This window comes from Amphiprion ocellaris, chromosome 4, assembly GCF_022539595.1.
Source record: "Amphiprion ocellaris isolate individual 3 ecotype Okinawa chromosome 4, ASM2253959v1, whole genome shotgun sequence".
Classification (NCBI taxonomy): Eukaryota; Metazoa; Chordata; class Actinopteri; family Pomacentridae; genus Amphiprion; species Amphiprion ocellaris.
Window position 1 is genome coordinate 13,258,635 of NC_072769.1, and position 27,152 is coordinate 13,285,786.

At 38.2% G+C, this 27,152-nt stretch overlaps 1 protein-coding gene across 7 annotated transcripts; it reads left to right on the forward strand.

Moving 5' to 3' along the window:
• The first annotated feature begins 1,960 nt into the window (after positions 1 to 1,960).
• LOC111584779 (sialidase-3-like) lies at positions 1,961 to 27,152 on the forward strand. 7 transcript variants are annotated; one of them, XM_055009974.1, is made up of 9 exons: positions 1,961 to 2,267; positions 2,372 to 3,209; positions 4,941 to 5,042; positions 5,318 to 5,538; positions 7,651 to 9,816; positions 10,173 to 10,315; positions 11,538 to 12,857; positions 14,025 to 14,173; positions 20,623 to 27,152. In XM_055009974.1, exons 1-4 carry the CDS (start codon positions 2,046 to 2,048, stop codon positions 5,419 to 5,421), a joined length of 1,266 nt encoding a protein of 421 aa, XP_054865949.1. In that variant the 5' UTR covers positions 1,961 to 2,045; the 3' UTR covers positions 5,422 to 5,538; positions 7,651 to 9,816; positions 10,173 to 10,315; positions 11,538 to 12,857; positions 14,025 to 14,173; positions 20,623 to 27,152. The 7 variants fall into 7 exon arrangements, with proteins under 7 accessions (XP_054865949.1, XP_054865947.1, XP_054865951.1 ...); XM_055009972.1 differs by having other exon boundaries at positions 7,651 to 10,315; XM_055009976.1 differs by having other exon boundaries at positions 7,651 to 10,315; positions 20,674 to 27,152.

Genomic DNA, 27,152 nt, shown 5'->3' on the forward strand with positions numbered 1-27,152 from the left:
CTCAAATTAGTCACTTTAAATTCAGGGAAAGCTGTTGATGTGAATATATTTGGATAAAGTGTGAAGCTGAGGTTTGTTTGATACAAATATATTGAATAATGATCAGAACTTATGGTCCCTCTCGTATCCCTGGCTTGGGTCTCCAGCACCTGTCAGCTCCACTGTTTTTATGAGCACTGGAGGCAGGAGTGGATGCAGAACAGCAGGGTAGAGCAGTTTGGAGGGAGGAGAAGCAGGGAACTGGGAGGAGGACAGGAAAGGGGGGTATCTGTGATATTTATGGGGTGAAGGGTGGCACACATTGCTGCAACAGTGTTGTGTTGCACTGCTGAAGCATTCATAAAGCAGCTTTTCCAGATTTCATACAGTACAGGACAGCCACAACTGCTATTCATGCAGTTTTTCTCAAGTTATCCAGCTAGGATTCATCCTTCCATTATCTTAATTCTCATTAGGGTCATGGGGTGCCCAGCTGACTTAGGGTGAAGGCAGGGGACACCCTGGACAGGTCACCAGTCTATCACAAGGATACACATAGAGACAAAACATCACACTCACATTCACACCTACAGACAATTTAGAATTATTAATTAACCTCAGCATGTTTTTGGACTGTGGGAGGAAGCTGGAGAACCTGGAGAAAACCCACTCATGCACAGGGACAACATGCAAACTCCATTCAGAAAGATCCCAGTCTCAGGCTGGTACGGGAACTGGGGATCTTGTAGCTGCAAGGAGATAGTACTAACCACCCATCCACTAGCTAGGATTCAGTCAATTACAAATATTATTCACGAAGACCTCAGTACAGCTTGGATGCTCAAGACTTTCCTTTACACCAGTATGTAACAAGGAAGACTTTGTAATGAAGCATAAAAACAAAACAAAACATGGACCACAAAACTCCAGCATGCAAAGCTGAACAGAGGTTTTCTTATCCTTTAAATAATCAGACAGATTGATTTGGTTATCTTTTACAGTCACTTGGAAGCTGAAACAGAATGTCTTGAAGGTTTTTTCATTTTTCATTGTTTCAACTTGTGACTGTACAGCAGTTGTAAAGCATTTGCATATTGCTGTAAAGGAACAATGAAGAGATGGTCTGAGTAGCTGTTTGGGGGAGAGGTGGAAGTTTTGTGGGAAAGTGAAAAAAAGGAATGAATTGAGTCACGGTGTCTGGCCTAGAGTTTACCATTGTTGGTACAATCATACCAAAGTCATTTATAAGAACTAGCATTGCTTGACATCTTCTACTGTTACACAAGCAGCATGTTGATCAAGAAGTAAGAAGCAGTCATTGACCTTCCTGTTATTCAGATGATCCCATCATGTATTGTTCAGCCACTTCAATCAAAGTGGCCAAAATCTAAGATTTGGAAGCTCTGACTTGACCAAATAAATATTCCAAGCAATTGTTATTTTTTTTAATGTTGAATACCATATTCACAGTCCCTATTGTCATTAATATCCCACAGTCCTGTTTATTATTGCACTACTTTTTTCTAATGATTTTTAATTAACTGGGGCTAAACTCTATCTATCTATCTATCTATCTATCTATCTATCTATCTATCTATCTATCTATCTATCTATCTATCTATCTATCTATCTATCTATCTATCTATCTATCTATCTATCTATCTATCTATCTATCTATCTATCTATCTATCTATCTATCAACTTTGATGTGCTGCTCACATTTGAAGTCTCTGTGTTTATGTTCTGGTTGGGTCTGCCTGTAATTTTACACTTAAACTTAATAATGTTAGGTTGACCTAAACTTGTTTTTCTGACATTCCTCATGAAAGTGGATTTTTTTTTTTAATTCTCATGAACAGAAGAGAGGATTCAGCACACTGACAACTGAGTCCTTTCTTGTGAAAGAGACCAGCGTTGTTTTTTGTACTGCGGCGAAACAAAAAGCTCCTCCCCCATCCGTAAACTGCACCGCCCAGTCTTATGTAACCCTCAGCAGGCAAACTGTGACGCTGCAACTCTTTCATTTTAATCTATTCCAAGATCCTTTTTAAACAAGGAGACCAAACATGGGCGACGGAACTGTGAGGAATGTTCAACCGCAGCAACAAAGTGTCTTTAAATCTGATGGCTGGGTTTACAGGATTCCTGCTCTTTTCTACGAGAGAGAAAGTGAAACTCTTCTAGCTTTTGCAGAGCAGAGGACGACTGTGGATGACAGCCAGTCCAAAATGCTGGTAATGAAAAGAGGAAAACTGAAGGAGGAAACCCCTACTGTGAAGACAATTGAGGTAATCATCCAAATTAACAGTTTTATTGCTTGTGAATATACAGTGTATCTTTCAAATGCATTAAAATGCTTATTTACACACCATTTGATAATATCTGTCTTCAGTGGTCAGAGCTCCAACCAGTAGAAGAGGCACAGATTGATGGATACCGCCCTATGAATCCCTGCCCGCTGTATGACAAAACCAGCAAAACCCTTTTCCTGTTTTTCATCTGTGTTGAAGGCACCGTCTCAGAGCAGTGGCAGATAAAACACTCCACAAACAAGGCCCGTCTGTGCTACATCACCAGCATCGATCTTGGAAAAACCTGGAGTAAATTGACTGATCTGACTGACAAACTGCCTGAAATTGAAACTTGGGCCACTTTTGCTGTCGGGCCGGGCCACGGTCTTCAAACAGAGCAGGGAAGGTTGATTGTTCCACTTTATGCTTATACTTCTGGCATGAACTCCTGCTGTCGCTTGTCTAAGAGCATTGCTCCTTTTGCACTCTCCCTGTACAGTGATGATTCTGGTAAAAATTGGCAATTTGGTCAAATGTTTCAAGCAAAATCCATTGAATGTGAAATGGCAGAGTTTTTTGACGAAAGCGGCAACAGCATCATCTACTGCAACGCTCGCACTGAGGGAGGATTTAGAGAGGAGCATGTCAGTGAGAGTAATGGACATGAGTTTTGCAAGCTGAGTGGTGCTCAAAAGCTCATGGAGACGGGCTTTGGCTGTCAGGGAAGCTTGGTCTCTTTTCCAGCTCAGAATGAAGATGTAAAAAATGATCAGAGCCAGAAAGCAAACAAGTGGCTGCTCTTCACCCACCCAAGTCACCAGTGCCGCAGGGTTAGTCTGGGAGTGTATCTGAACAAAACACCACGTGATCCAAAGTCGTGGAGCGAACCCTGGATCATCAACAGTGGACCCAGTGGTTACTCAGACCTGGCTTACATTGGTGAGGGTTGGTTTGCTTGTCTAGTGGAGAGCGGGAAGGAGAAAGAAACTGAGCAGATAGCTTCTGTGGTTTTTAGCTACAATGAGCTCAAACAAGTCATTGGAGAGTAAAACAAAATCTTGGTACAAAAAGATGCAATATTTGGAGAGAACCTACTGTTGCTTAGTGTGTAAAATCTGTAAAAGTGTGTTAATAAGAAACAAATGGAGCCATATGCTACTTTTATAATAACAGTGAGGTCCTTCCACTTACAGAAAACAATACAAATACAAAGGCTGCAGAAAGATTCTTCTTCCTGTTTTCAGATCATGTTAAACATTGACTCAAATCAATTGGCTTATGTGGAAGACAAATCTGTCAGTAACATCAGATCAAGTTTTCCAATGATTTCATTCAAATGTATGCAGCATTATTATAAAAAAAATCAATATAAAATCCAGAATATTCATTGTGTTCTTTGTTTCATTTTGTTTTGCATAACTGTTTGTCTTTTCTTCTTTATTTTCTAACCAGCATTAGACAAGGAGTTTAACCACCAGAATTTTATGTTTTAATGATTTTATTTGTGAAGTCAAACATTGAAGTTTCAACTTTTTAACTTGCAAATATGTATTTAATAGCAAATTAGGTTGATAATAAATGTCTTTTTGCAAGCTGGACAGTGTGCAGACATCTATTTGATACTTTTTGAAAAACTTGTCTATCTCTACACACCTGTCTTATGAAACAGATGTGCAAAGAGTTTGTCTTAAGTCGTTAAAGACTACTGCATTATTCAGACATAGGAAATATTGTCCACCTGATCTAAACAATAAAACGCATTAATACAAGTTTTCATATGTTTGCATTGTGCCGTTAAATAGATGTTGAATAGATTTTAAATAGATTAATAATTATACAATGAAACGTCATTGCGCCACCAAAGATCACTGTGTTGATCCTTGTAGTCATGAGAACATGAACACACAAAGTCAGTGCATCTGGTCACTATTTGCAAGTTACAGCACATAACCCCTGTTTGCGTTTGCTTTTTTTTATAGTTTTAGTGATCTAGATACAATGTGTCCTTTCATTACCTGCATCTGTGTCGGCAGGCAGCTGCTTGAACTGTCTCGCTTCAGTGCCGTGCTTTTAGTCAGATGTGAGTGGTATTGGTTTCACTGTTTAACAAAAAGAGAGAAAGCAAACCACCCCGGAACATCTATTGGTTCCATTAATGACAAATTAATGGGATTTTCTTGTCAGGGTGGGATGTCTCTTATCAAATTTGTCATTGTTGCCAGCAAACTGTCTATTAAAGGCAGAACCAAGGATTCTGGAGAGAGATTGTTGATATTTAGCTAATTAGCATGTTTTGGCAGTTCGCATGTGTTGGCTTTACCCACTACTTTCCTTCTCCCCTCCTGCTCCGTCTGTACTGTGGACGAGCTTGAATGTGCACAGAACACGCTGGAATAGTGTTGTGAGGATCAGACTGAGCTTCATTGTTTGCTTCCCATTTACAGAGCCAGGCCTATGAATGAACACAGCTTGCAAACTGTGAGGAGATATTTGCTGAATTTGACCAAAAGTGCTGGTTAACTAAGGTTTTTCTGTTCTCATTGCACCTGTATGGGTTTGCTCAGTGCTCCAGCTTCCTCCCACTGTCCAAAGACATGCATGTCAAGTTAATTATGGTTTCTAAATAGGTGTGCATGTGAGTTTGCATGGTCTTCTCTCTCTTTGTGTTAGCTTTGCGATGGACTGATGACCTGTCCTGGGTGTATCTGACCTCTAGCCTCATGTCAGCTGGGATAGACTCCAGCCTCCCGCAGCCTCTGCAAGATAAAGCAGGTATAGCTAATAAATAGATGAATGAATCAAATTAGAGTCGCATACTTCACCTTTGAGGCAGTGTCACACATATATTCACTATGTGGTAGTGGGTTTACGGCAACTAGAATAACCTCATACTGGTTTTGGAAAATGTTCAGGAACACAATATCAGCTCATGAGGAAAAAGGCCTTAAAGTTTGTGCATCTTTATTAACCTCTAAACACAAACACCAATTAGGCATAAAATTATTAACTCCTCAAACCATTCCTAAACTATTTTTGCTTTGTGTCAGGATGCATTTTCCTGCTGAAAGAGGCCACAGCCATCAGGGAATACCGTTTCCAGGGTGTACGTGGTCTGCAACAATGCTTAGGTAGGTGTTACGTGTCAAAGTAACATCCACATGGATGGCAGGACCCAAGGTTTCCCAGCAGAACATTGCCCAAAGCATCACACTGCCTCTGCCAGCTTACCTTCTTCCCATCGTGCATCCTGGTGCCATGTGTTCCCCAGGTAAGTGACACACACACCCGGCTATTCACATGATGTAAATGGGAAATTCTTAAAAAATCCTTGGATCCAGATTATAAGCCACATCAGTGCCAAAATCTAATCACTTGGTCCTTGTGTCATTTCTGACTTTCCCTGAAAATTTCATCCAAATCCATTTTTCCATTTTTGAGTAATGTTGCTAACAGACAGACAGACAGACAGATGGACAGAGACAGATTCACAGACAAACGTACGCCGATCGTCACATAACTCCGCCGTTCCTTGGCGGAGTAACAAACTGATGCATTGTGTATTCTGACTCCTTTCTGTCAGAACCAGCATTATCTTCCTCAGCAAATTAAGCAACAGTAGCTCGTCTGTTGGATCCAACCACAAGGGGCAGCCTTCGCTCCCCACATGCATCAATGACCCTGTTACTGGTTCACCACTGTTCCTTCCTTGGACCACTTTTGATAGATCCTGACCACTGCAGACCAGGAACACCCCACAAGAGCTGCAGTTTTGGAGATGCTCTAACCTGCTCGTCTAGCCAGTACTATTTGGCTCTTGTCAAACTCACTCAAATCCTTACACTTGTCCATTTTTCCAGCATCTAACACATCAATTTTGAGGACAAAATGTTGACTTGCTGCCTAATACATCTAACCCACTAACGGGTGCTATGATGAAGAGATAATCAGTGTTATTCATTGCACTTCACCTGTCAGTGCTTATAATTTTGTGCCTGATCAGTGTAGGTCTTTTTCCTGATACTACTGTTGATGATGTAGATTGACCTCTTCAAAAGGTAGATCAAGAACCACACAGAACATTTTTATATCAATCAGGTACTTTTCTAGAATTCATTAATATTTCTCAGTGTAGACAGATATAATTCATATTTGTGCTAACATCATATGCACCTCACTGTATTTTCTCATAGAGTGACACCTACAAAGCCTAAATTAGTCTGCACAGTGATCATGTTAATATCCTTGTTCTGCAGCACAGAAGCACAGATGTGAAATCTCTGGCACTGTCTTTGTGTATATTAGCATGCTAATTAGCATTTAGCTCAAAGCACCCTGTAATTAAGAGTGGCTTCACAGAGCAACATGGCATAGCTCTTTACCCTCTTTTTCATAAATGCATATCAAAGAACTCCCCAGAAAACAGTGCTGAGACTGAGTATGTTATTGAGAAAGTAAACCGAACTGATTTGAAAATATCTCCAGGATCTAATTTACCTAAAATCAGCCTCCTTATCATCATCATCATCATCATCATGTTACAAATTTAGGTGGTAAAAAATCTTTTTTTTAAAAATAGTGTCTTTAGAAAGCTGTGTCAGAAATCACAATAAAAAAGATTCCTTGAAACCAAACCTCATCAAACAAAGTCATGGAGCCTGTAGTGGTGCTGGTGTTTGCTTTTGGTTCACTTCTCCGGAACTGATTTTCTTCCTTTTGAAAGTCCTGTGAATCTTTTCTGTGTTTAGATTGTTTACCAAGTAACTACACAGGACAGATGTGTGGTAAAAATGGAGGTTTGGAGGTTAAACTGTGGGAAAAAAATAGGACTATGTCTGCAATCTTCTCATCGTCTGTTTTTGCTGCGGTCCCACTCCCAAGTCCTGACTGTAATCAGACCCATTTGTCTAAATCACACATTCACAGCACCAAAAGAAAGCTGTAGAGCATTACTAACAGTTTCTGTCTGGATGTAAAGTTTTTTTTCTTTTCTGTGGAAGCCCAGTTCCACCAGGAAAAGAAAAACAGATTTAAAAAATAGTCATATTTAATAAAATGCTCATGGTAAGGCAAAATGAGCGCACAACTTTTAATTAATAAAATGAAATTATGACACTGTCAGTCAACAGTTTTACTTTATATATCACAATGTTGACTTACAGTATAATGAACAGGGGCATTTATCTGGGTGAAAATGTGTTTCCATATGCCATTCCACTCTTTCAATAACATCTTTCTCTTTCTGTAGAGACATGTGGATAAATTATGCGCTCAGAACTTTGCTGCTATACGTCTCTGTCATCTGTCTATTCCAGGTTTTCTGGATTGGAGAGGGGTCTCACATTACTCAAATATACATACTCTGTCTTGTTTCCTGTCACAGGGTTCATGCTACAGTACGTCTCAGGGGCTCTGGATCACACTTCACTAACTGACCTTAATGGGCCACACTCCATGGAGATATATGGACTTTTTTGTATTTTCAAAGAGGGAGAACAAGGTCAGTGAGTGTGCATGTGCACACTAATTGAATAAAACGCAATATGAGCAAGCATGCCAGGAAAAGCAAACTGCTCCCTGAGGGGTTATTTAGGTGGAAGGCAGCTGTTTAAAGATGGCAGAAGACCGGCTGTGAGCCACATCACACTTACACCTAAATCCTCGGAGAGATTACCTCCACATATTTAACCAAAGTTCCTCTGGAAATGATAAAACTGCAGGGCAAAAAATTCTTCCCATAGGCCAGCGCTTAGTTGATTGTAGTCTTTAACTGTAAAACTACACATAAAACTGCAAAATGCACAAGACTAATCTTGATAGACAAACAAATGCTTTTGTAGGTTTGCATGTTTTTGAGTTCCCTAAATGCTTTAAATCAAACGTATAATTTTAGAGGTAAAAAGTAGAGGAAATTGTATGATTATTACAGATATTGCATGTAGAGTTTGAGTTTCTTCTGGAGAATTATTCTGCTATTCAAGGGCTTTTCAGGAAAAGCAGATCATTACACTATCCCAGCTGACTCGGGCGAAGTCAGGGGACACCCTAGACAGGTCGCCAGTCTGTCGCAGGGCCACATACAGAGACTCACATTCACACCTACAGGCAATTTAGAACGACTAATTAACCTCAGCATATTTTTGGACTGTGGGAGGAAGCTGGAGTACCCGGAGAGAACCCACACATGCACAGGGAGAACATGCAAACTCCATGCAGAAAGATCCCAGGCAAGCGAACCAGGGATCTTCTCACTGCAAGGCGAAAGTGCTAACCACTACACCACTGTGCAGCCCTGAAATACAGGGCGTTTTTCCTTTTCATGATCTAAAAGGGATATACGATTTTTTTTTAAATGCTTTGATTTTCGTTTTATATTTAGAATAACAAGAAAGTAAAATCAGTAACAGACAGAAACGAAAAAAGGTCAGTTTTTTTCATTTTGTGAGACCGGAAGTGGTCATCAGCAAGTGTGGATTCAAACAGAGTACGGTGCATAGACTGTACATACATTTTTTTTTTCGTGAGTTTTCATGGTCAAAATGAGAGATCAGGTGGCCGATCTTAAAATAAATCAAGATTGATTTTTTTTTATAGAGCGTTAAAGTTTTGCGAAGCGAGGGGGCGGGGCTACTTGACTGACAGTCCGGTCTGGAATGATTGACAGGTCCTATGGAGGAGGCAGCAGAGACTCTGCTCTCCTCGTTTGGATTAATTCTGATATAATAACTGTTGGTTTATTTATCGGTGGAGCAGCACAACATTTTCCACAGACAGTTTTCCTGCCCATTGGCTTGTTTTAACCAGTTTTCTACCTTGGGCTGATTCTACCAGCAGACACTGAAAGGACTCTGATAGTTCAGTAATTAAAGCCGCGCTTCCACAAGCACCTACTCGGCGCGGTGCGGCTCGGCTCGTCTTTGTTTGCGAGCGTTTCCATATGGGTTAGTGCATGGTATCAGGCACTATTTTCCATCCCTTCTCGGCTGAGGTTCCAAGCAAGATGAATTGAGCCGAGATGTGACGTCTACATAGTGCAGGCCATTGATTGGACAGGAGTGCAGCCCACTGATTGGACAGGGATTGACGACACAGGAGAGCGACTCCAGCACGAAAACAAAACCGGCATTTAAAAAAAAAAACTAAACAGCGAGGGTGTACATTGCTCTTCACGGAGCTCTCTGTTCTTCATAATTTTAATATGACAGCCAGACCTGTACTGTGGGTGAATGAAGAGGTCGAGACTTTTCTGTCTTTGGTGGTGGACCAAAGAATACAGAGGGAGCTGGACATAGAAAGTTTATCAGGAGGTCTCAGAGCGGATGGCTGCTCACATATACAGTAGACTGTATATAAAGAGGACAATGAAGCAGTGTAGGGAGAAGCTGAAAAAGCTCAAAAATGACTATTGGTCCACCAAGGACCACAGCGGTCGGCGTGGGTCAACCAGGAGGTGTTGGAAGAGGTTTAATGGAAGCTATTTACTGGCACCGCACCGACGAGCAACAGGAGGGAGACTCAGCTGCTGCATTATTGGAGACGTTTGAGAACGGTGAGTGTTTTGTGACTTCAAGAAACTTTTACATTATTTATCCCATTGGTGGCAAGCTCCCTTTAAGCAAACTAGTATATTTAGAAAGTAGCGTTGTTGTCTCCTGTAGCAGACAATAAGCTAGCTAGTTAGCCATCAGCGCTAGCTAGGTAGCCATCAGCGCTAGCTAGTTAGCCATCAGAGCTAGCTCCGTGCTCCGCTTGTATTTCGTGCTGCTTCTTCTAACGTTTAGCTCAGAAGCTAATACATCAGTCAGCATGACGAACTAAGCTAGTGGTCTTAAAGGTTTATTTTTTTCACAAGTTACAATGTCGTATTTTTCGTGTACTTAGGGTGAATGTTTATTTCTGTTCAAGAATCCCTTTCGACATGCAAAGCCTGCTCCACCTCCGTCGCGGAGCCCCCAGCTCCCCTGCCTCCTCTCCACCACCAGTACCAACTCGGACACCGACCCTGTCAGCATCAACCTCCAGCACGTAACAGCAACGTCTTATCACTGGTAAGACACGGTAAACAGAGACCATGGTTGTTTTTCGCATTATTATTATTGCAGGTGTAAATGCCTGCAAGCATGATCAGAACAGCGAGACCAACGACCAAGAATTCAGGCAAGTGTAAATGCAAACTGTGCAGCATGCCAGCTCAGGAACGCCTGATGAAAGCTACATGTAGCTACAGTGACACATAAACAGAACACATGCAGCTGCATTTTTTCCCATTGACTTAACAAGCAAGACACTCTAATTAATTTACTTTCTCGTGCAATGTAGTATTGCAACCATTCTTCTTATAGTCACTAGGTAACTGTGAAACTGAATGAAAATATACATAGAAATAAGAAAACACAGCTGTTCTTAGCAACTCCAAAATGTGCACAAGATGAAATGAAGTTCACACCACATTGTTTTTAGTTGTGGTGGAGGAGGTACTGTTTGTGCTTCGGTTGAGTGTCAAAAATTTATTAAAGTAAAACTATCAAAGACATGATCATGATTGAAAATCAATGGACGGGTGGCTAAACACATCACATCATAGCTGTGGAGTTCTTCAAGCTCCTGGGGACTACAGTCTCTCAGGACCTGCAGTGGGAGACAAACATCCACTCCATCCTGAAAAAGGCTCAGCAGAGGATGTATTTCATATGACAACTGAGGAGACATGGCCTGCTGCAGGAGCTGTTGATCCAGTTCTACAGTGCAGTCATCCGATCTGTCCTGTGCACCTCTGGATCAGCCACACAGCAGGACAGAAACAGACTACAGCCTATAGTACGGACTGCAGAAAACATCAGAGACCCTGGACATTAAACTGTCTCCCCCCTCCCCTCTGGCAGGCGCTACAGATCCCTGTACACAGAAACCTCTGTCATCACTGTAATAAACAGCTGAGCCATTCCTACACACCTGTACAATAGTCAGTATTCCAATGGACATGTACAGCATTTTTTTTCACCATGAACAGCATTCTCTACTTTTGCACTACTGTGTTTATAGCAATTGTTTTGCTAATGTGTTTATTCCAGTCTGTGAATTTCTGTTTGTATTGTTTTAATTTTGCTAATATTTCTTTTTCCTCCCTGTTCCTCTTTCTATATTTTATTTTTTATTATTCTCTTCCATATTCCTAGTGTGACACCAACAGCCGAAACCAAATTCCTTGTATGTAGTGTACTTACTTGGCCATTAGACCCGATTCTGATCACTTTTCTGTCTTTGGTCTAGGCAATAGGAAAAGAGGCCACAGAAAATTGGACCTTCCAAGCGTACTTGTGGAGATGCAGGCTGAGGAGGAGTGGAATCATGCCCAGCATGATGAGAACATCTGGTTGCTCCTCAGCGAAGCAAGAGAGAATGAAGGGGCCTTGCAGCGGAGGAGATGGCCCAGAATACTGCCTTCAACCAGTCATTCCTGGGTGTACTGGGGCAGCTGGTGCAGGCAGTGGGCAGCCAGCGAGTCCACCTCCCAGAGACTTGAGATTTAGTTGTATATAGTTTTACTTTTAGTCCTCCACTGTAGGAGAGGCCCACCACAGTTTGTACTTTGCACATTGTAAATAGTTTTGATTTTGCTGCTGACTAATAAACTATTTTGTGACTTATGTAATTGCATCATAACTTTTCATTTTGTCTGTTAAGACACTGGTAGGAAAAGAGTCAACAGTCTAAACCAAACAATTCTGTATTCCCTAATAATGCATTTATGTTTAATGGGATTTAATATGTTTTAACACAAACTTCTTTATGGTTCATAATTCCGTTGACTGAATTACACCAAAGCAATACTGATTTATCAAACTGGAATATTCTTAAAACAGCTGTTTTAATGTTTTGGTGTTTAATTTGTCATGTAATCTTGCTAACCTTCACAAATAAAACAATAGCACAGACACATCTGCAAAAGGTACAAAAGTTTATTGTCAGAATTGCATTAAAGAAAACAATAGCGGTCCGGGGACAGAAAAACAGAAGTATAACGAGAAGAATAACTTTTAACCTCTGCATGACACGTACTGCATCAGTGCATCCTGTACATCTCTGTCCTCCTCCTCTACACCTTGTGCCACTGCAGGTTCATGTGCTGCTGCTTCAGGTAAATCCCATCAAGTCTCATAAGAGCCATCTGAAACACATACATAGCATACATATTTTAATACCTAATAGCGATAAACTGCAGCCATTACAGGGTCGTTCACAGGACTGATAAACGACAGCTAGCGAACTAGCATTAGCTTACCCTCATATGTCGTCTAGTTCAAAGCCTCTTGTTTTCGACTTGATACTGCTGCATCGCCTCCCAAACTCTCCTGTGTGTCTCCTGAGTGTTTCGACTCGCTGCTCTCAGCTTTCTCCGACTCTTCTTTTACTTTGAATCTGACAGAAAGCCCAGACCGAGCAGCAGGTATACCACGTTATGCTGCGTTTGTGTCGCACGCAAATGACGTTAAGGGACTTTCGGCTCGCCGTGCTATGACGACACCACCCACGATGAGGCTATATGGAAAAACAACTAAACCGAGACGAGCCGAGTCAAATACTATACTGGTGAGCTGTACCGCGCCGAGTAAATGCTTGTGGAATCGCGGCTTATGTGTTTGTTTTCGTATCGGTGCCGCTTTTAATGCACTTTATATGCAACTTTAGTGTCAGATGTAATGTGTGCCATGCACTCCAGATGTTGGTGGAGTTTGTTTCAGTGTGTGTTGACCAGAGACGAAAGTTAGCATAGTAAATATTAGCTTTAATGTTAGCGATGCTAACCGAGCTAGCTGCTCAGTCGTAGCCTGATTAAAGCTAACGTTGCATCAAGCTAATGTGTTGAGTTTCATGTAAACAGCTGAAGTGTGTTGTGTTCCTGTAATGTGGTTCATTAAGTTCATAAAACTGTGGCTGGTTGACATTAATGTAACGTTCAGGAAACTTAAATGTGATTAAAACAGTAACGTTAATATTCAAGTTGTCAGTAATCAGCTTTAATTTGACACTAAAACAGACTCATAGTTTTAAATGACATCAATTTTATTAATTTGTTGAAAATTGTCTCATTTGTTGTGATGTTGCTGCTGATTCATTAAAAGCAGATGATTCGTGTTGAAGATACGTTTAGTTCTATTATCAGAAGTACAAGAAGGAAAATGGAAGTTTAGTTCTGCTACATTAAAGATTTCAGGATTGAAATAACAAAGTGAGTCTTTATGCTTCAAACTTTATTTTACAATAAAGGAATAATGAAATGATCACAGATAATAAAAATATAAATAGCAGAGAAAACCTGAGAGAATAATTTCCTGAAAAGTCTGACGGAAAAAGCAGCTTTTTATCATGAAATATCAGAATCAGCTCCAACATCTGCATCTGACGGCATCAAGTCAACCAGAACGAAAAGAAAAAAGAAAATGACTTCTTTCTGATCACATCTGTTCCACTGCTCACAGTCTGCTGCTGCTCACATTCTTGACATTTATAGTCCACTTTTAAAAGTTCACCAGACAGGTGCTCTGCTTTGGAGTGTGACGATGTCGTCGGTGATGTGGAGAGTGAAGTTTCCGTTTCACCCACAGCGTGCTTTAGGGCAGCCGGGTTGGACTTGATGTTTGAAATTCTGACCGACAGCTCAGATTTAACTGTCTGTAGTTCCGTTTTGATGGGTGTTAAACTTTCACTCAAAGCCGCAAGAGCTGGGTCTTTAAAATAACTGCCGTCTCGTTACAGAGTGAAAGTAGCAGTTCCTCCTTAAGGTCAGAGATTGCAGCATCTGAGGGCCTCTTCAAAAGAAGACGTAGTTGATGAAGGCGTTCTGGAGCAGGACCAGAAAGACCACGACCAAGCAGCCTTGAGATCTTAGGCAGCGTCTCCCTCAGGTGGGTGTCAACGGTGTTCACGGTCAGGTCTGTGGTAATCCCATCAAAAAACAAAACAGAAAAAAAATGTAGATTATAAATCAACATGTAACCAAAGCACTCTGTGTATAACACCATAGTATAGGATGTAGTTCAGAAAATGTCAAAGTATAGTAGACTTTTAAAGAATAACATAGTATGGCCTGTAGTTCATAGTATAGCATGTCGGCAAAAAAACCCAACTGATTATTATGTGGTTCAAAAAGTGCAAAATGATAGGATGTTGCCTAAAATTGTCATGTATGATATGTGGTTCAAAAAATGTCATAGTGCAGTATATTGTCAAAATAGTATGTTATTCAAGAAAACAGAGTATAATATGTTGTCTAAAAAATGCCATAGAATAGTATTTCATTGCACAAGTAAAGGTATAGTAATTTTTAAAACTTCAAATTCTTATATGTTGCTAAAAAACAAAAAAAAGCTAAAACAAGAAAAACGTCATAGTAATATGTCAATTTAAAAAGCCTATAGTATATAGTGTCTCCCAACAAACGTCATAGTATAGCATGTCGCTCTAAAAACGTCATAGTATAGCATGTCACCCAAAAAACGTCATAGTATAGCATGTCACTCTAAAATTGTCATAGTATAGCATGTCGCTCTGAAAACGTCATAGTATAGCCTTTGGTCTAAAAACGTCATAGTATAGCATGTCACTCTAAAAACGTCATAGTATAGCATGTCACTCTAAAATTGTCATAGTATAGCATGTCGCTCTAAAAACGTCATAGTATAGCATGTCGCTCTAAAAACGTCACAGTATAGCATGTCGCTCTAAAAACGTCATAGTATAGCCTTTGGTCTAAAAACGTCATAGTATAGCATGTCACTCTAAAATTGTCATAGTATAGCATGTCGCTCTAAAAACGTCATAGTATAGCATGTCGCTCTAAAAACGTCACGGTATAGCATGTCGCTCTAAAAACGTCATAGTATAGCCTTTGGTCTAAAAACGTCATAGTATAGCATGTCACTCTAAAATTGTCATAGTATAGCATGTCACTCTAAAATTGTCATAGTACAGCCTTTGGTCTAAAAACATCATGGTATAGCATGTCGCTCTAAAAACGTCATAGTATAGCATATCGCTCTAAAAACGTCATTGTATAGCATGTCGCTCTAAAAACGTCATAGTATAGCATGTCGCTCTAAAAACGTCATAGTATAGCCTGTCGATCTAAAGATGTCATAGTATAGCATGTCGCTCTACAAATGTCATAGTATAGCATGTCGCTCTTGAAACATCATACTATAGCGTGTCGCTCTAAAAACATCATAGTATAGCCTGTCGCTCTAAAAACGTCATTGTATAGCATGTCACTCTAAAAACGTCATAGTATATTATGTCGCTCTTGAAACATCATAGTATAGCATGTCACTCTAAAAATGTCATAGTATATTATGTCGCTCTAAAAACGTCATAGTTTAGCATGTCGGTCTGAAAACGTCATTGTATAGCATGTCCCTCTAAAAACGTCATAGTATAGCATGTCACTCTAAAAACGTCATAGTATAGCATGTCGCTCTAAAAACGTCATAGTTTAGCATGTCGCTCTAAAAACGTCATAGTATATTATGTCGCTCTTGAAACATCATTGTATAGCATGTCGCTCTAAAGACGTCATTGTATAGCATGAAGCTCTAAAAACGTCATAGTATAGCATGTCGATCTAAAAACGTCATTGTATAGCATGTCGCTCTAAAAACGTCATAATATAGCATGTCACTCTAAAAACGTCATTGTATAGCATGTCGATCTAAAAACGTCATAGCATAGCGTATTGCTCTAAAAATGTCATAGCATAGCATGTCCCTCTAAAAACGTCAGTATAGCATGTCGCTCTAAAAACGTCATAATTTAGCATGTCGGTCTAAAAACGTCATAGTATAGCATGTCGCTCTAAAACGTCATAGCATAGCATGTCGCTCTAAAAACGTCAGTATAGCATGTCGCTCTAAAAACGTCATAATTTAGCATGTCGCTCTAAAAACATCATAGTATAGCATGTCGCTCTAAAAACGTAACAGTATAGCATGTCGCTCTAAAAACATCATAGTACAGCATGTCACTCTAAAAAAGTCATAGTATATTATGTCGCTCTTGAAACATCATTGTATAGCATGTCGATCTAAAAACGTCATAGTATAGCATGTCGCTCTGAAAACGTCATAGTATAGCCTTTGGTCTAAAAACGTCATAGTATAGCATGTCACTCTAAAAACGTCATAGTATAGCATGTCGCTCTAAAAACGTCATAGCATAGCATGTCGTTCTGAAAACGTCATAGCATAGCATGTTGCTCTAAAAACGTCATAGTATAGCATGTCGCTCTAAAACGTCATAGTATAGGATGTCGCTCTAAAAACATCATGGTATAGCATGTCACCCAAAAAAAGTCATAGGATAGCATGTCGCTCTAAAAACGTCATAGTTTAGCATGTCGGTCTAAAAACGTCATAGTATAGCCTTTGGTTCAACAAATGTCATAGTATAGCATGTCGCTCTAAAAACATCATAGTATAGCATGTCGCTCTAAATGCATGATAGTATAGCATATCACTCTAAAAACGTCATGGTATAGCATGTCGCTCTAAAAACGTCCCTGTATAGCATGTCGCTCTAAAAACGTCATTGTATAGCATGTCGCTCTTAAAACGTCATAGTATAGCATGTCACTCTAAAAACGTCATTGTATAGCATGTCGATCTAAAAACGTCATAGCATAGCATGTCGCTCTAAAGACGTCATAGCATAGCGTGTCAGTCTAAAAAGGTCACAGTATAGCATGTCGCTCTAAAAACGTCATTGTATAGCATGTCGCTCTAAAAACATCATAGTATACCCTTTGGTTCAACAAACGTCATAGTGTAGCATGTCGCTCTAAAAACGTCATTGTATACCATGTCGCTCTAAAAACATAGTATTGCATGTCGCTCTAAAAACGTCATAGTATAGCATGTCGCTCTAAAAACGTCATAGTATAGCAGGTCGCTCTAAAAACGTCATAGTATACCCTTTGGTTCAACAAACGTCATAGTGTAGCATGTCACTCTAAAAACGTCATAGTATAGCATGTCGCTCTAATAACGTCATACTATAGCATGTCGCTCTAAAAACATAGTATACCCTTTGGTTCAACAAACGTCATAGTGTAGCATGTCGCTCTAAAAACGTCATTTTATACCATGTCGCTCTAAAAACATAGTATAGCATGTCGCTCTAAAAACGTCATAGTTTACCATGTCGCTCTAAAAACGTCATAGTATAGCCTTTGGTTCAACAAACGTCATAGTATAGCATGTCGCTCTAAAAACATGTTAGTATAGCATGTCGCTCTAAAAACGTCATTGTATAGCATGTCGCTCTAAAAACATCATAGTATAGCATATCACTCTAAAAATGTCATAGTATAGCATGTCGCTCTAGAAACCTCATAGTATAGCATGTCGTTCTAGAAACGTCATAGTATAGCATGTCGCTCTAAAAACGTCATAGTATAGCATGTCGCTCTAAAAATGTCATAGTATAGCATGTCGACCAAAAAACGTCATAGTATAGCATGTCGCTCTAAAAACGTCATTGTATAGCATGTCGCTCTAAAAACATCATAGTATAGCATATCACTCTAAAAACGTCATAGTATAGCATGTCGCTCTAAAAACGTCATAGTATAGCATGTCGTTCTAAAAACGTCATAGTACAGCATGTCGTTCTAAAAACGTCATAGTTTAGCATGTCGCTCTAAAAACGTCATAGTATAGCATGTCGCTCTAAAAACGTCGTGGTATAGCATGTCACTCAAAAAACGTCATAGGATTGCATGTCACTCTAAAAATGTCATAGTTTAGCATGTAGGTCTAAAAAACTCATAGTATAGCATGTCGCTCTAAAAATGTCATAGCATAGCATGTCATTCTGAAAACGTCATAGCATAGCATGTTGCTCTAAAAACGTCATAGTATAGCATGTCGCTCTAAAACGTCATAGTATAGGATGTCGCTCTAAAAACATCATGGTATAGCATGTCACCCAAAAAAAGTCATAGGATAGCATGTCGCTCTAAAAACGTCATAGTTTAGCATGTCGGTCTAAAAACGTCATAGTATAGCCTTTGGTTCAACAAATGTCATAGTATAGCATGTCGCTCTAAAAACATCCTAGGATAGCATGTCGCTCTAAATGCATCATAGTATAGCATATCACTCTAAAAACGTCATGGTATAGCATGTCGCTCTAAAAATGTCCCTGTATAGCATGTCGCTCTAAAAACGTCATTGTATAGCATGTCGCTCTTAAAACGTCCTAGTATAGCATGTCGCTCTAAAAACGTCATAGTATAGCATGTCACTCTAAAAACGTCATAGTATACCATGTCGCTCTAAAAACATAGTATTGCATGTCGCTCTAAAAACGTCATAGTATAGCATGTCGCTCTAAAAACGTCATAGTATAGCAGGTCGCTCTAAAAACGTCATAGTATACCCTTTGGTTCAACAAACGTCATAGTGTAGCATGTCGCTCTAAAAACGTCATAGTGTAGCATGTCACTCTAAATACGTCATAGTATAGCATGTCGCTCTAAAAACGTCATAGTATAGCATGTCGATCTAAAAACATCATAGCATAGCATGTCGCTCTAAAAACAGCATGGCATGTCGCTCTAAAAACGTCATAGTATAGCATGTCGCTCTAAAAACATCATAGTATAGCATGTCGCTCTAAAAACATCATGGTATAACATGTCACCCAAAAAACGTCATAGGATAGCATGTCGTTCTTGAAACATCATTGTATAGCATGTCGCTCTAAAAACGTCATAGAATAGCATGTTGATCTAAAAACGTCATAGCATAGCATGTCGCGCTAAAAACGTCATGGTATACCCTTTGGTTCAACAAACGTCATAGTGTAGCATGTCGCTCTAAAAACGTCATTGTATACCATGTCGCTCTAAAAACATAGCATGGCATGTCGCTCTAAAAACGTCATAGTATAGCATGTCGCTCTAAAAACGTCATAGTATAGCATGTTGCTCTAAAAACGTCATAGTATAGCATGTCACTCTACAAACGTCATAGTATAGCATGTCGTTCTAAAAATGTCATAGTATAGCATGTCGCTCTAAAAACGTCATAGTATAGCATGTCACTCTAAAAACGTCATAGGATAGCATGTCGCTCTAAAAACGTCATAGTATAGCATGTCGCTCTAAAAATGTCATAGTATAGCATGTCGACCAAAAAACGTCATAGTATAGCATGTCGCTCTAAAAAGTCATAGTATAGCATGTCGCTCTAAAAACGTCATAGGATAGCATGTCGCTCTTGAAACGTCATAGTATAGCATGTCGCTCTAGAAACGTCATAGTATAGCATGTCGATCTCGAAACGTCATAGTATAGCATGTCGCTCTAGAAACGTCATTGTATAGCATGTCGCTCTAAAAACGTCATAGTATAGCATGTCGCTCTGAAAAACGTCATAGTATAGCATGTCGCTCTAAAAACGTCATAGTATAGCATGTCGTTCTAAAAACGTCATAGTACAGCATGTCGTTCTAAAAACGTCATAGTTTAGCATGTCGCTCTAAAAACGTCATAGTATAGCATGTCGCTCTAAAAACGTCGTGGTATAGCATGTCACTCAAAAAACGTCATAGGATTGCATGTCACTCTAAAAATGTCATAGTTTAGCATGAAGGTCTAAAAACGTCATAGTATAGCCTTTGGTTCAACAAACATCATAGTATAGCATGTCGTTCTAAAAACATCATAGTATAGCATGTCGCTCTAAAAACGTCATAGTATAGCATGTCGTTCTAAAAACGTCATAGTATAGCATGTCGCTCTTAAAACGTCATAGTATAGCATGTCGTCCAAAAAAACATCATAGTATAGCTTGTCGTCCAGAAAACGTCAGAGTATAGCATGTCGTCCAGACAACGTCAGAGTATAGCATGTCGTCCAGAAAACGTCAGAGTATAGCCTTTGGTCTAAAAACATCATAGTATAGCATGTCGCTCTGAAAACGTCATAGTTTAGCCTTTAGTCCACAAAACGTTATGTCCTGGCTGTCTGAAGTAGGTGAGGAGCAACAGAAAAACAGTCCAAACCTGGTTTCCAGAGGGTTAGACGAGTATTTAATTGAAAGAGTAAGTTTACAACAGCACAACATGTGAGGGGGTTAAAAGCAAATGGGTGTTAGTAAAATAAGAAGAAATAAACAGAACTAAAAGTGAACTTCACGTTGACATTGATGGACATTCCAACCATGAACAAAGTAAAAGATAATCAATACGGAAAACAACTCTTACTGTTCACCTCTTAAAACCCCAAAACACACCGCAGTAGCACTCTAAACTAAGACTACCAATGGGTTCCCTGTTTTCCTTTGTGAACAATTCAAAGGTCCCTCTCTATCTCCCCACACATCCACCAACCACTGGAACACATCTCCAGAGTTCTGCCGGGCCAGCTCAGCTTCCCCTCAGAAGAAGTGCCGCCACCTGCCAGATGAAGGAGCCTTTTGAGAGGCAGCTGGCATCGTGATTGGACTGTACTTTGGTCTGTTCCAATCCAGCTTCAGCTCCAGAGACGGCAGGCAGGACGAGTCAGCGGAGGCCGGGTGGACGAAGGCATGCAGCTGAGTGGAAACAAAAATGTGATTTTTCAACATGTTGTAAAAACGTGCCATATGATGAAATAATGTAAAGGAGGGCAAGAAAAACATTATGGTAAGCTTTTCTTTGAAAAAAGAAAATCATCATGAATTTTGGCGCAAAAAACGCCAGAGTATACTATGTCGGGGAAAAAAATTCGTTTTTTCAACATGTTGTAAAAACGTGCCATATGATGAAATAATGTAAAGTAGGCCATGAAAAACACTCCAGAAAGGTTTTCTTTGAAAAAAAATCATCATGAATTTTGGCGCAACAGAAACGCCATAGTATACTATGTCGAAAAATGTCATTTTTCAACATGTTGTGAAAACATGCCATATGATGAAATAATGTAAAGGAGGCCGTGAAAAACATTATGGTAAGGTTCTCTTTGAAAAAAAGTCATCATGAATTTTGGTGCAAAAAAAAACGTCATAGTATACTATGTCGAAAAAAAACCTGCGATTTTTCAACATGTAAAAACGTGCCATATGATGAAATAATGTAAAGTAGGCCGTGGAAAACACTCCAGAAAGGTTTTCTTTGAAAAAAAAATCAACATGAATTTTGGCACAAAAAAAAACGCCATAGTATACTATGTCGAAAAAAAACCTGCGATTTTTCAACATGTTGTAGAAATGTGCCATATGATGAAATAATGTAAAGTAGGCCGTGAAAAACACTCCAGAAAGGTTTTCTTTGAAAAAAAAATCAACATGAATTTTGGCGTAAAAAAAAACGCCATAGTATACTATGTCGAAAAATGTCATTTTTCAACAAGTTGTAAAAACGTGCCATATGATGAAATAATGTAAAGTAGGCTGTGAAAAACACTCCAGAAAGGTTTTCTTTGAAAAAAAAATCAACATGAATTTTTGCGCAACAAAAACGCCATAGTATACTATGTTGAAAAATGTCATTTTTCAACATGTTGTGAAAACATGCCATATGATGAAATAATGTAAAGGAGGCCGTGAAAAACATTATGGTAAGGTTCTCTTTGAAAAAAAAGTCATCATGAATTTTGGCGCAAAAAAAAAAACGTCATAGTATACTATGTCGAAAAAAAACCTGCGATTTTTCAACATGTTGTAAAAACGTGCCATATGATGAAATAATGTAAAGTAGGCCGTGGAAAACACTCCAGAAAGGTTTTCTTTGAAAAAAAAATCAACATGAATTTTGGCGCAAAAAAAACGCCATAGTATACTATGTTGAAAAAAAACCTGCGATTTTTCAACATGTTGTAGAAATGTGCCATATGATGAAATAATGTAAAGGAGGCAGTGAAAAACACTCCAGAAAGGTTTTCTTTGAAAAAAAATCAACATGAATTTTGGCGTGAAAAAAAATGCCATAGTATACTATGTCGAAAAATGTCATTTTTCAACATGTTGTGAAAACATGCCATATGATGAAATAATGTAAAGGAGGCAGTGAAAAACACTCCAGAAAGGTTTTCTTTGAAAAAAAAAATCAACATTAATTTTGGCGTAAAAAAAAAAAACGCCATATTATACTATGTCGAAAAATGTCATTTTTCAACATGTGAAAACATTCCATATGATGAAATAATGTAAAGGAGGCAGTGAAAAACACTCCAGAAAGGTTTTGTTTGAAAAAAAATCAACATGAATTTTGGCGTGAAAAAAAATGCCATAGTATACTATGTCGAAAAATGTCATTTTTCAACATGTTGTGAAAACATGCCATATGATGAAATAATGTAAAGGAGGCAGTGAAAAACACTCCAGAAAGGTTTTCTTTGAAAAAAAAAATCAACATGAATTTTGGCGCAACAAAAACGCCATAGTATACTATGTCGAAAAATGTCATTTTTCAACATGTTGTGAAAACATGCCATATGATGAAATAATGTAAAGGAGGCAGTGAAAAAAACTCCAGAAAGGTTTTCTTTGAAAAAAAAATCAACATTAATTTTGGCGTAAAAAAAACAAAACAAAAACGCCATATTATACTATGTCGAAAAATGTCATTTTTCAACATGTGAAAACATTCCATATGATGAAATAATGTAAAGGAGGCTGTGAAAAACATTATGGTAAGGTTCTCTTTGAAAAAAAAGTCATCATGAATTTTGGCGCAAAAAAAAACGTCATAGTATACTATGTCGAAAAAAAACCTGCGATTTTTCAACATGTTGTAAAAACGTGCCATATGATGAAATAATGTAAAGTAGGCCGTGGAAAACACTCCAGAAAGGTTTTCTTTGAAAAAAAAATCAACATGAATTTTGGCGCAACAAAAACGCCATAGTATACTATGTCGAAAAATGTCATTTTTCAACATGTTGTGAAAACATGCCATATGATGAAATAATGTAAAGGAGGCAGTGAAAAAAACTCCAGAAAGGTTTTCTTTGAAAAAAAAATCAACATTAATTTTGGCGTAAAAAAAAAAAACGCCATATTATACTATGTCGAAAAATGTCATTTTTCAACATGTGAAAACATTCCATATGATGAAATAATGTAAAGGAGGCTGTGAAAAACATTATGGTAAGGTTCTCTTTGAAAAAAAAGTCATCATGAATTTTGGCGCAAAAAAAAACGTCATAGTATACTATGTCGAAAAAAAACTTGCGATTTTTCAACATGTTGTAAAAACGTGCCATATGATGAAATAATGTAAAGTAGGCCGTGGAAAACACTCCAGAAAGGTTTTCTTTGAAAAAAAAATCAACATGAATTTTGGCGCAACAAAAACGCCATAGTATACTATGTCGGAAAAAAATTTCGATTTTTCAACATGTTGTAAAAACGTGCCATATGATGAAATAATGTAAAGTAGGCTGTGAAAAACACTCCAGAAAGGTTTTCTTTGAAAAAAAAAATCAACATGAAATTTGGCGCAACAAAAACGCCATAGTATACTATGTCGAAAAATGTCATTTTTCAACATGTTGTGAAAACATGCCATATGATGAAATAATGTAAAGGAGGCCGTGACAAACACTCAAGAAAGGTTTTCTTTGACGAAAAAATCAACATGAATTTTGGCCCAAAAAAAAAACGCCATAGTATACTATGTCGAAAAAAAACCTGCGATTTTTCGACATGTTGCAAAAACGTGCCATATGATGAAATAATGTAAAGGAGGCTGTGAGAAACACTCCAGAAAGGTTTTCTTTGAAAAAAAATCAACATGAATTTTGGCGCAAAAAAAAAAACGCCATAGTATACTATGTCGAAAAATGTCATTTTTCAACATGTTGTGAAAACATGCCATATGATGAAATAATGTAAAGGAGGCAGTGAAAAAAACTCCAGAAAGGTTTTCTTTGAAAAAAAAATCAACATTAATTTTGGCGTAAAAAAAAAAAAACGCCATATTATACTATGTCGAAAAATGTCATTTTTCAACATGTGAAAACATTCCATATGATGAAATAATGTAAAGGAGGCTGTGAAAAACATTATGGTACGGTTCTCTTTGAAAAAAAAGTCATCATGAATTTTGGCGCAAAAAAAAACGTCATAGTATACTATGTCGAAAAAAAACTTGCGATTTTTCAACATGTTGTAAAAACGTGCCATATGATGAAATAATGTAAAGTAGGCCGTGGAAAACACTCCAGAAAGGTTTTCTTTGAAAAAAAAATCAACATGAATTTTGGCGCAACAAAAACGCCATAGTATACTATGTCGGAAAAAAATTTCGATTTTTCAACATGTTGTAAAAACGTGCCATATGATGAAATAATGTAAAGTAGGCTGTGAAAAACACTCCAGAAAGGTTTTCTTTGAAAAAAAAAATCAACATGAAATTTGGCGCAACAAAAACGCCATAGTATACTATGTCGAAAAATGTCATTTTTCAACATGTTGTGAAAACATGCCATATGATGAAATAATGTAAAGGAGGCCGTGACAAACACTCAAGAAAGGTTTTCTTTGACGAAAAAATCAACATGAATTTTGGCCCAAAAAAAAAACGCCATAGTATACTATGTCGAAAAAAAACCTGCGATTTTTCGACATGTTGCAAAAACGTGCCATATGATGAAATAATGTAAAGGAGGCTGTGAGAAACACTCCAGAAAGGTTTTCTTTGAAAAAAAATCAACATGAATTTTGGCGCAAAAAAAAAACGCCATAGTATACTATGTTGAAAAATGTCATTTTTCAACATGTTGTAAAAACGTGCCATATGATGAAATAATGTAAAGTAGGCTGCGACAAACACTCCAGAAAGGTTTTCTTTGAAAAAAAAAATCATCATGAATTTTGGCGCAAAAAAAAACGCCATAGTATACTATGTTGAAAAATGTCATTTTTCAACATGTGGTAAAAACGTGCCATGTGATGAAATAATGTAAAGTAGGCCGTGGAAAACACTCCAGAAAGGTTTTCTTTGAAAAAAAAATCAACATGAATTTTGGCGCAACAAAAACGCCATAGTATACTATGTCGAAAAAAAATTTTGATTTTTCAACATGTTGTAAAAACGTGCCATATGATGAAATAATGTAAAGGAGGCAGTGACAAACACTCAAGAAAGGTTTTCTTTGACGAAAAAATCAACATGAATTTTGGCCCAAAAAAAAACGCCATAGTATACTATGTCGAAAAAAAACCTGCGATTTTTCGACATGTTGCAAAAACGTGCCATATGATGAAATAATGTAAAGGAGGCTGTGAGAAACACTCCAGAAAGGTTTTCTTTGAAAAAAAATCAACATGAATTTTGGCGCAAAAAAAAAAACGCCATAGTATACCATGTCGAAAAATGTCATTTTTCAACACTAAATCTTATTGAAAAATATGTTTTACTTAAGTCCACCTGTTTCAGCCATCTCTACCCCTCATTAGGTACCACTCTAAGGTAAATTATTCAAAAAAAGTCCAGTAGATGTCACTGTGTTTTGAAATAGCATGCAGAGCAAGTTTGTCTGCTCACAGGAAGTTAGCACAAGCAAAATCACTCCTCACATGAGGCCTCTGTTTGCTGTGCTTTTCAAAGGTAAAGTAATACTTTTGACATATTATGATGCCTGAGGAGCTGAACACAAATGTGTCATTTGAAATGTAAAAAAAAAAAAAAAAAAAAAGGGTAAAATAATTTTTCTCAACCGTTTGGTAGAGGTCAATATTTTAAAAATTGCTGGGTCTCTTCATAAAAAAAAAATTGATTGTTGTTATTAGTGCCCCAAAGAGATAAGAAATATAAAGAAATAATTTTTTCATCGCCTTTTTCTTGGTGAGGATGTTTAAGGGTTAACTTAACATCTGTAAACAAAACAAAAACGTATCAACAAAGTTTTCTGTTAGAGTTTGTGTTCTTATAACTTTAACTCCAAGATTTTAAATACTTTCGTTTACTGCAAATGAATATCTACTCCAAATGTCTCACTAATAATCATTATCAGCCTTAAAAACCCACAAAACACCCCTCTATACTCCACCACACTTAGTACAGTCCGGTTCCCCCTTCTATAAATCTGCTTGGAATCTTCCACTTCCTGTTTGTCAAAGTGGCCTTCTACCTGGACAGGTTTTGTTGGAGCTCATGCAACAAACATTTTGGGTAACTGCACTTTAATATGGATGGATGATACTGAATTAGAGTCTGTTTTAATGAGACTGAGTTAAGATGTGTAGCTCTGTCATTAAATAGGAAATTATTTCTCAGAATTCACAGAGAAAAGTCTGAAATGTTTGCTCGGTTAGCATCCCACATGTTCTTTGGCTCAGCTAAAGCTAACCCTCTCCACCTTCTGGATCTCTTGAGTTGCTTGTTGTTAAAATATCTTGCTATAGGTGCTGAACCTCAAAGTCTGAGATGTTTGTTCAAAATAAGCTCATTCTCAAATCTTATCTGAACTGTCCTCTTTTGTTTGAACTTTCCCTAAACTTAGCAGTTAATGACAGAGCAGCACATCCAGACTCAGTCTCATTTATGTAGAGATTAAACTTCAGTGTCATTCATTGATGTTAAAGTGCAGTTTTTCAAATGTTTGTTGCACATGCTCCCGACCAAAGCAGTCCAGGTGGAAGACGATGTGAAGAGAAAGCTCCAGAGGATGAATATCACACATTTACGTTGGAAATAAATGTCCTTTAATTAGACATTGTCATGCAAAAGTTGGATTTCCCTTTAATGATGTTCAAATCTTTGAGTGTTTTGTTGATGTTGGTTTCTAAATGTTTTGTGACACTCGGCCCCAAAGATTAAAACCTTCTACGGCTCACAAGCTGCAACAATTCACACATTATCAACTATCTTTCTGACTAAAATAAAAAGTGAAAAACTGCCTGA